This window comes from Trachurus trachurus (genome assembly GCF_905171665.1).
Source record: "Trachurus trachurus genome assembly, chromosome: 23".
NCBI lineage: Eukaryota > Metazoa > Chordata > Actinopteri > Carangiformes > Carangidae > Trachurus > Trachurus trachurus.
In genome coordinates, this window is record NC_139912.1 from 1,119,421 (window position 1) to 1,129,420 (window position 10,000).

At 41.4% G+C, this 10,000-nt stretch overlaps 2 protein-coding genes across 2 annotated transcripts in view; one reads left to right on the plus strand and one right to left on the minus strand.

Moving 5' to 3' along the window:
- crebl2 (cAMP responsive element binding protein-like 2) overlaps positions 1-259 on the plus strand; it is a 6,878-nt gene extending 6,619 nt beyond the window's left edge. Inside the window, exon 3 of the mRNA XM_083999169.1 lies at positions 1-259. This exon is cut by the window's left edge and continues 1,310 nt beyond it. The gene's annotated coding sequence lies outside the window, so the exon portion shown is untranslated.
- A 2,927-nt stretch (positions 260-3,186) lies between these two features.
- The window catches only part of sco2 (synthesis of cytochrome C oxidase 2), a gene marked incomplete at its 5' end in the record, with an annotated part of 9,152 nt that continues 2,338 nt past the window's right edge, over positions 3,187-10,000 (minus strand). The window contains 4 exons of the mRNA XM_083999299.1: positions 3,187-3,482; positions 5,135-5,552; positions 6,561-6,712; positions 7,827-8,011. Of these exons, the coding sequence (XP_083855425.1) occupies positions 3,228-3,482; positions 5,135-5,552; positions 6,561-6,712; positions 7,827-8,011 (1,010 nt within the window). The 3' untranslated portion in view covers positions 3,187-3,227. The remainder of the gene's footprint in view (positions 3,483-5,134; positions 5,553-6,560; positions 6,713-7,826; positions 8,012-10,000) is intronic.

Sequence of the window (10,000 nt, forward strand, 5' to 3'; positions counted from 1 at the left end):
GTGGGATGTATTTTTGTACAGAACGTTGAGCAGCTGCAGCTTTTTACTGTTGTATAGAAAAGACACTGTTTGTGTGTTTGTGTGTTTCTTTGTGTGTTTTTTTGTGTGTTAGTTGTTTTTGGACCAAACTGAAGCTCCTGTAACGTTTTGTTTTAGTTTTAGTTTTAGTTTTAGTTTTAGTTTTAGTTTGAGCACTTTGTTAATCTGGCAGCACTTTGAAGCTTCACAGCTACAATCAACTCAATAAAAGTCTGTTTGACTGTGACTGAGCCTCCTGTCGCTTAGCAACAACAACACACACACACACACACACACACACACACACACACACACTGTTACAGGTGAAAACAACAAAATATTTTATGGGATGTGCCTTTAGTTTAGACAGTACGACGGAGTATTAGGGCCACATTGACAAATAAAAAAAATCACGAACTTCGACAATAAATTCGTAAATTTACGACTTTACTCTCGTAATGTTATGAATTCTTTCTCGTAGGAAATGTACGACTTTATTCTCGTAATAATGATACAGACCCCCTCAGGCCATGACAGAGGTGTCATTCAACCTGTTCTAAGTCGATGTACCATCACAAAAGTTATGAAAATATTATATGAAGGTTGAAAAGTTCCTTAGTGTTGGTTTAAGTAAGAGTCAGAGTAAATGTCTTATTTTTCACATCAATGAATGAGTCTAATTGTTTCTAAATGAATGTAAGGAGCTTTTAACTCTTGTTGGTGAGAATGAACTCTTTGAAAGCAGCTGCACTGATGTGCTGCTTTTAGGGGTTAGGGTTTCCTTCTCTGACAAACACAGCTTGTGTCCAATAGGATTTTACGGGGTATCCGCGGGGTCTTAAAAAGTCTAAAATTTGAAAATCTAAATTTTAGGCCTTAAAATGTCTTAAATTTACTGAATTATTGTGTTCAAGTCTTGCGAGTCTGGGCGAGCATTTCACTCGCATTTGCCCCTAAAAAAAATACATGTGCGAACCGGGAAAATCACAAAAAAGAAAGATTACAACCTGCGATCGTTCAAAAACTACAAATCCCACAATTCTCTGGGCTCAACGCACCAATAACAGTAGTTGGGTGTAAGTAAGAGAGAGTGGAGCAGTCGGTGGAAAGAGGAAACAACGCCACACTGGTCCTGTTCTATGTTGTTCCTTCTCACCGCCACATGCCGTTTATTCATTACGTCCGCGGTGTGAAAGGCCGTAACGCAAAGACGCTATTAGGCGCGAATTTGCGCCGGGCGACGCGGTACACGTGCTTTTTCTTTGCGACGCAATACACACGCTTTTTTTTGGGCGACGGGACCATCGTGTCTTCGTTTATTTCATCGTGTTTGGTGGGAACACCTACAAGGGGGTTCCCACCAAACACGAGGAACGCTTTTTTCTCGCTCGAGTTTTGACGCGCGACCAAACGCGAGATATGCGATATTTTGTGTAAATTCGCGTCATCGCACCTTCGCGAGCCCGCCCATTTTCACTTTTAACAACAACATTGCTTCTCTCATCAACCAATTTGGACGAACTGGGAAGAGGAGCTTCGAGAAGCTTCTGCTACAAAACAAGCTTGAAATATAGACTTATTTAATTTTTTTCTGGACAATTTCTCATTTCGGGGCTTCAATACAAGAGGGACATTACATACGAGCAGCATGGAGGTATCTGGATGTTTTTTGGTGTGTCTTTTTGTTACGAAGACAGTTGGTATCCATTTGCAACCGTCATATGGACATGCACTGCTACGCCGAGACCCCCTGTAACTCAGAGAAGCCACGGAGGACTCTGAAACTTCTCCCAGCCCTTAGTCCACATGAGGGGGAGGAGATCATGAGAAATGATGAAATGAATGAATGATGAGAAATGAGAAATTTCAATTTTGGGTGAACTATCCCTTTAAAAAAGCTTTTAGCGGCACATCGATGATGCAACAATAATTCTCAACCAGGTTGTTTTTCATGTAGAGGAAACGCATGGATGAGTTTTATTCAGGCTGTGTTGGATCAACAGGAAGGAAAAAGGCAGAGAAAGGGGGTAGTAAGAAAGAAACAAAGAAATAGATAGAGAGAAAGAAAGGAAGAACAGTAGAAAGAGACAGAGAGAAGGGTAGAAAGAAAGAAAAAAGTAAGTAAAAAGACAGAAGAATGGGGGTAGAAAGAAAAGTAAAAAGACAAAGGGGGTAGAAAGAAAGAAAAAGACAGAAACAGGGTAGATGGAAAGAAAGAAGTAAAAAGACAGAAAGGGGGTAGAAAGAAAGAAACAAAGAAAGAGATATAGAGAAAGAAAGAACAGTAGAAAGAGACAGAGAGAGGGGTAGAAAGAAAGAAAAGAAAGAAGGAAAGAAAGAAAAAGACAGAAACAGGGTAGATAGAAAGAAAAAGAAAGAAAGAAAGAAAAAGACAGAAACAGGGTAGATGGAAAGAAAGAAAGAAGTAAAAAGACAGAGAAAGGGGGTAGAAAGAAAGAAAGAAAGAGATAGAGAGAAAGAAAGGAAGAACAGTAGAAAGAGACAGAGAGGGGTAGAAAGAAAGAAAAAGTAAGTAAAAAGACAGAAGAATGGGGGTAGAAAGAAAAGTAAAAAGACAAAGGGGGTAGAAAGAAAGAAAGAAAAAGACAGGAACAGGGTAGATGGAAAGAAAGAAGTAAAAAGACAGAGAAAGGGGGCCGTGGTATAATGAGCATAGACCACGGACTGGAGTGATATATTGCTTTTATAAAACAGTTACCAATAATGACAATATGAAAGAGGGATACACAATCAATTTCATGTAGTTTTATTCAACCAGAAATACATATTATTCAATAAAATAGCCTCACTGTGAAAAAACTAGTCCCAGCTCTCCAGACGTTAGCTCCTAGTAGCTCTGCATCTGGTCTTTTCCTCTGTCACTGCTCAGTCCCCTCTACCATTGTTAACCCTCTGGAGGTGAAAGTTCACCTTCAACATGTCAATTCAATGATCAGATGACAACAACTTCCATTCATACCAGTCATAGCTACGTGCCTGAGGCGGAGTGATATCCTACGCTGTGATAAGGCTTTAGAATAGTAGCCGTGGTATATTATGCTCATTATACCACGGTTAACAACCAATCAGATCGCAGGATTTCACCTTTACGTTTTATAATGTCTATTAAAGGTCTAAGTTCAGTCCAGCGAGTTCCTCCAGAGGTCAGAGGTCAGAGCGGCGGTGTGACGTAGGTCAGAGGTCAGAGGTCAGAGCGGCGGCGTGACGTAGGTCTGCATGTGTCTGCGGACGCTGTCTGCGATCTGGCCCTGGTCCTTGGTTCTGTTGTAGTAGTCCAGGAAGAGCCCGTCCGGACTGATCAGGTAGATGAGGACCGTGTGGTCCACGATGTAGTCCCCGTCCTCGTCCTTCGGCCCCGCGGCCGCGTACACACGGTAGTCGCGCCCCGCCTCCTTCACCTCCTCCGCCGTGCCGGTCAGCCCGATCAGACGGGGGTGGAAGTCCTGCAATTATTATTCATTTAATTTATACAGGTTATTATGTAGCTCAAATATTAGCATTTTAGCTCAGTAGCTAACAGGTCATGTGATCAATTGACTCAAAATCAGTGTTGGATCATAGTAGCTACTACACTGGCTGCATGAGATACACCTCTTGTTTTCACATTTCTAATATTTTTTTAAATTAATTTTTAATTAACTCTATTTACATAGAGAGAGGGGTAGAAAGAAAGTAAGGAAGAAAGAAAGAAAGAAAGAAAGAAAGAAAGAAAGAAAGAAAGAAGTAAAAAGGTGGAGAAAGGGGGTAGTAAGAAAGAAAGAAAAAAGGAAAGAGACAGAGAGAAAGAAAGAAAGTAAAAAGGCAGAGAAAGGGGGTAGTAAGAAAGAAAGAAACAAAGAAAGAGATAGAGAGAAAGAAAGAAAAAAGTAAGTAAAAAGGCAGAGGGGTAGTAAGAAAGAAAGAAAGAAAGAACAGTAGAAAGAGACAGAGAGAGAGGGGTGGGTAGAAAGAAAGAAAGAAAGAAAGAAAGAAAGAAAGAAGTAAAAAGACAAAGGGGGTAGAAAGAAAGAAAAAGACAGAGAAACAGGGTAGAATGAAAGAAACAAAGAAAGAGATAGAGAGAAAGAAAGAACAGTAGAAAGAGACAGAGAGAGAGGGGTAGAAAGAAAGAAACAAAGAAAGAAGGAAATAAAGAAAAAGACAGAAACAGGGTAGATGGAAAGAAAGATAGACAGAGGGGTAGAAAGAAAGACAGAGAGCGGGGTAGAAAGAAAGAAAGAAAGAAAGAAAGAAAGAAAGAAAAGACAGAGAAACAGGGTAGATGGAAAGACAGAGAGAGGGGTAGAAAGAAAGAAAGAAAGAAAGAAAGAAAGAAAGAAAGAAAGAAAGAAAGAAAGAAAGAAAGAAAAAGACAGAAACAGGGTAGATGGAAAGAAAGAAAAGACAGAGAAACAGGGTAGATGGAAAGAAAGAAAGAAAGAAAGAAAGGCAGAGGGAGGGGTAGAAAGAAAGAAAGAAAGAAAGAATGAAAGAAAAAGACAGAAACAGGGTAGATGGAAAGAGACAGAGAGAGGGGGATAGATGTGTTTACAACGCTGTTGTTATGGATGAGTTGTATTCTGGCTGTGTTGGATCAGAGTTGGATGAACAGAACCGACCTTGACGTATCGCGCCAGCGCAGCAGCGTCGTCGCGGTCAGAAAGACAGAGAGAGTGGTTGATGGAAAGAAAGAAAGACAGAGAGAGTGGTAGATGAAAAGAAAGAAAGACAGAGAGAGGGGTAGATGGAAAGAAAGAAAGACAGAGAAACAGGGTAGATGGAAAGAAGAGGGAGTGGTAGAAAGAAAGAAAGAAAGAAAGAAAGAAAGAAAGAAAGAAAGAAAGAAAGAAAGACAGAGTTGGATCAGAGTTGGACCAACAGAACCGACCTTGACGTATCGAAGGTCGGTCAGAAGAATGGGGGTAGAAAGAAAGAAAGAAAGAGAGAAAGAAAGAAAGAAAGAAAGAAAGAAGGAGAGTTGTATCAGAGTTGGACCAACTGAACCGACCTTGACGTATCGAAGGTCGGTCAGAAGAATGGGTATAGAAAGAAAGAAAGAAAGAAAGAAAGAAAGAAGGAAGGAGAGTTGTATCAGAGTTGTTTCAACTGAACCGACCTTGACGTATCTCTCCAGCGCCGCGGCGTCGTCTCGCTCCGGGTCGACGGTGATGAAGAGCGGCTGGACGAGCGGCAGCGCGGCGTCGCGGTCCAGCTGCGTCACCACGGCGCTCAGCTTGTCCAGCTCCTCGGGGCAGATGTCGGGGCAGTGGGTGAAGCCGAAGTACAGCAGCACCCAGCGGCCCAGGAAGTCCTGCTTGGTCCGCCGCCGGCCGCCGTGGTCCAGCAGCCGGAAGTCCCCGCGGCCCAGAGCGGCGCGCTGCAGCTGCTGCAGCCGCTGCTCCCTGAGCCGCTGCTGCTTCTCAGAGTAGACGTAGAGCCACGCGGACACGATGCTGCCGCCGAACAGCAGCGTCACCAGCAGCCGCGTCCGCAGCTTCAACCGCGCCGACGAGTCCGACGACGAGGACGAGGACCTGGAATTTTCAAATGTTCAAATCAGTGTGGGATCACAGTAGCTACTACACTGGCTGAATGAGATACACCTCTTGTTTTTACTTTTTACATTCATACATGTTCATATTTTTTTTAAATTAATTTTTATATGTAAATCTTTGCATTTACATAGAGAGAGGGGTAGAAAGAAAGTAAAAAGACAGAAGAATGGGGGTAGAAAGAAAGAAAGAAAGAAGGAAAAAGACAGAGAAAGGGGGTAGAAAGAAAGGAAAAAAGTAAGTAAAAAGACAGAAGAATGGGGGTAGAGAGAAAGAAAGAAAGAAAAAGACAGAGAAAGGGGGTAGTAAGAAAGAAAGAACAGTAGAAAGAGACAGAGAGAAAGAAAGAAAAAAAGACAGAGAAAGGGGGTAGTGAGAAAGAAAGAACAGTAGAAAGAGACAGAGAGAAAGAAAGAAAAAAAGACAGAGAAAGGGGGTAGTGAGAAAGAAAGAACAGTAGAAAGAGACAGAGAGAAAGAAAGAAAAAGTAAGTAAATAGGCAAAAGAATGGGGGAAGAAAGAAAAAAGGAAAAAAAGTAAGTAAATAGGCAGAAGAATGGGGGAAGAAAGAAAGAAAAAGACAGAAGAATGGGGGTAGTAAGAAAAAAGGAAAAAAGTAAGTGAATAGGCAGAAGAATGGGGGAAGAAAGAAAGAAAAAGACAGAAGAATGGGGGAAGAAAGAAAGAAAAAGACAGAAGAATGGGGGTAGTAAGAAAGAAAGAACAGTAGAAAGAGACAGAGAAAGAAAGAAAAAGTAAGTAAATAGGCAGAAGAATGGGGGTAGAAAGAAAGAAAGAAAAAGACAGAGAAAGGGGGTAGTAAGAAACAAACAAAGAGATAGCGAGAAAGAAAGAAAAAGTAGGTAAAAAGACAGAGAAAGGGGGTAGAAGGAAAGAAAGAACAGTAGAAAGAGACAGAGAAAGAAATAAAAAGTAGGTAAAAAGACAGAAGAATGGGGGTAGAAGGAAAGAAAGAAAGAAGATTAGGACCGTTTCTGAGACAGGAACTGCTGCTGAGGACGAGGAGGAGGACGAGGAGGAGGGAAACGTCCACAGAACCGGACCAGAACCGACTCTGAGGACGGACACGTCAGGAGCCTTCGTCCTCCAACGAGACGCAGCCACGACATCATCATCATCACCTGCAGAGGTCAGAGGTCAGAGGTCAGAGAGACAGACAGGGACCAGTCAGGACCTGGCGCCAGATCCACAAAACCTTCTTAAAGGGACAACGAGGAGTTTCTATTTGGTTATAAAAAAGTCTGATATTAATGTGGATGAATCTACGTTACCACTTGTTAATGGTCCATTTTAGATAAATCTATGGTTTTGTCTCTATGGTTATTTTGTTATTATTAGTGGTGGTGGAAATGCTGGGCGAGCCGACCAGCGTTTCTTTACTTTCGGTTTCGTGGCGAGTCATGAGAATAACGCCGCCGAATCTCCGTTTATGGTGGGAACTACGACGGTATGTGATCGTCTTCCAACCTCTGACTTTAATTCTTGATGAATGAAAACATGAGTCTGTCTTGCACCGGTCAAAGAATTTCACGGTGCAGAGGCTCATAAATGTAGTGAGAAAACACTTCGCTTTTCAAAACTCCTCCTTGTCCCTTTAAGAAAAATCTTGCGTCCGCGAGATTTGCACTGGTGTCAATGCAAATCGCGCGAGATTTGGACGGACCAGGAAGAGCAGTGAACTGAGGCACTGGGAGCTTCCGCTACAAAACAAGCTTAAAATATAGACTTATTTAATTTTTTTCGGAACAATTTCTCATGTTGGGGCTTCAATACAAGAGGGACATTACAGACGAGCAGCATGGAGGTATCTGGATGTTTTTTGGTGTGTCTTTTATACGAAGATAGTTGGTATCCATTGACAACCGTCATATGGACATGCACTGCTACGCCGAGACCCCCTGTAACTCAGAGAAGCCACGGAGGACTCTGAAACTTCTCCCAGCCCTTAGTCCACATGAGGGGGAGGAGGTCATGAGAGAAATTTGAATTTTTGGGTGAACTATCTCTTTAAAGGTGATGATGAACCTCCTGCTGTGACTATAGGGGTTATGGTGAGAGGAGGATCTGACTAAATGTTGAACTGTCCCTTTAACTCATCACCAAACCATATGGTTTCAATAATAGGATAATTGATAAAACCAGATGGATAATAAATAAACAGCTGATTTAATTCACTTTAACGTTACACGATGAGGTTAACGTGACCCTGCACACACACAGTTAGCTCACCGTTACCCGGTCCCGGTCCCGGTCCGGTCCAGATGAGTCCCTGCAGCCTCCGGTTCCTCCCGGTAACTCCCGGTAACTGCGGTCAGCTCCCGGTAGCAGCAGCGGTAGTTTAACCAGAGAACTTCTAACCTCTGTGCGCCGGTTGTGAAACACATGAACCGATGATTTACTAAGATCTGATCTGAGAGCAGCTGATTCGACACGAGGAAACAGACTCACATCAACAATTTATACCGATGGAAATAATTAAAACAAAATAAAGAGCAGCCGTGAGGATTGACGTGAATGACGCAGGTGACGTACTTACGTAGAGTTTCCCCTTCCTTCTTTTCTTTATTATTATTTTATATCTTTTATAAACCCACTTGTTTTCCTCCTCGGTTTCTCATCAGCTGATTCGACCTGAACTGTGAAGCCGGAAGTGGCCGCGAGAGGGCGACACATCTTTCTTTTTCTTTCTTTATGTCTTTATTAATTTCTTTCTTTCTTTCTTTCTTTCTTTCTTTCTTTCTTTCTTTCTTTCTTTCTTTCTTTTTCTCTCTATTTCTTGCTTTCTTTCTCTTTTTCTTTCTTTCTTTCTCTCTATTTCTGTCTTTCTTTCTCTTTTTGTCTTTCTTTCTCTTTTTCTTTCTTTCTTTCTGTTTCTCTTTCTTTCTTTCTGTTTTTCTTTCTTTCTTTAGTTTAGTTTTAGTTTTTGTATTTGCACATTATATAACCTGCATAAACATTTACACAATTAGGTAGAAGCCAAAACAGGTTGATAAAAATACCTCCCCTATGTAAAAAACTACAAAAACAACAACAGCGGTGGTCTTCAAAGTAAGAAGATACGGTAATACAAAAATTCATAATATAAAAAATAGAAAAGAAAGAAAGACAAATTAACATAGAAAAATGAAAGATCCTGAATTAATAATAATAATAAAAACAGTTTCTCTTTCTGTCTTTCTTTCTTTCTCTATTAGTCTATTTTCTCTCTCTCTGCTCGTTCAGGTCATATTTTATTAAAGAACTCATAGAAACCAGGTCATAAATGTTCAGTGTTGTTTAGGAAATGTATTTATTTGTAGAATAATCTTAAAACACGTCCACATCTAGGTGACACTACGTACTGAACCTTTTCCAGCTGTGTCTCGTATATATAAAACCTACTTATTAATTATTATTAACTAACTAATTAACCCACAAATCAATAATCAATAATCCCCGTCAGTTGCAGCCTGATAAAACGACACATTAACATTTATTAAATATTAATGATGGTTGTGATACAAAACATCTGGTCACAGCTGGACTCAGAGTCTGGGATGTGGTGTGTGTGTGTGTGTGTGTGTGTGTGTGTGTGTGTGTGTGTGTGTGTGTGTGTGTGTGTTTATTTGTGTACAGTCACTGGATGAATAATTAATGAGCCTGATGTCCTTGAACGTCTCGTGTGTTGTTATAAAGTCAGACTCAGGTTTTTATTTATTTCTGCCCCTCATCATCATCATCATCATCATCATCATCATCATCATCATCATCATCGTCATCGTCATCATCATCATCGTCGTCGTCGTCGTCTCTCCTGTTACCCAGTCAGGAACTGTGTTGCCTAGCAACCGTTCAGAGGTGAGAGAGGCGCGTGAGGAGTTCGCTGCTGCATCTCCATTTTTATCAGCAGGGTGTGTGTGTGTGTGTGTGTGTGTGTGTGTGTGTGTGTGTGTGAAGCTGCGAGTCCTGCCGTGTGTGTGTGTGTGTGTGGCAGGCTCATCCTCAGGTGTCACCTGTCACTCACCTGTCTGTGTCAATCAATCAAACTTTATTTAAACAGCAGTTTTCCTACAGGACAGTGAAGGTCAGAGTCGATGAGCTGGAGAGAAAAAGGATGAAAAAAAAGAAGAAAATCAAAGCTGAAACTTAAAAATGAGACACGACCAAGACAGAAGGTCAAATAAATAAATAAAAATAACATGAATAATAATAAATAATAATAAAAATCTAACAGATTAACCACAGATCAGAGCAGCAGACTTGAGACGTTCATCTCCTGTGAGAGAGTGAGTTGCTGTTAAAGGGTTAAAGCTGTTCTCTGTGTTCACGTCATCACGGTGTGTGTTCGTCTGCAGCATCAAGTGACGTCGCTCTGCATCGCACGGAGGAAACTGGTGCTGAGGAAGAGGAGGGGGAGGAAGAGGAGGAGG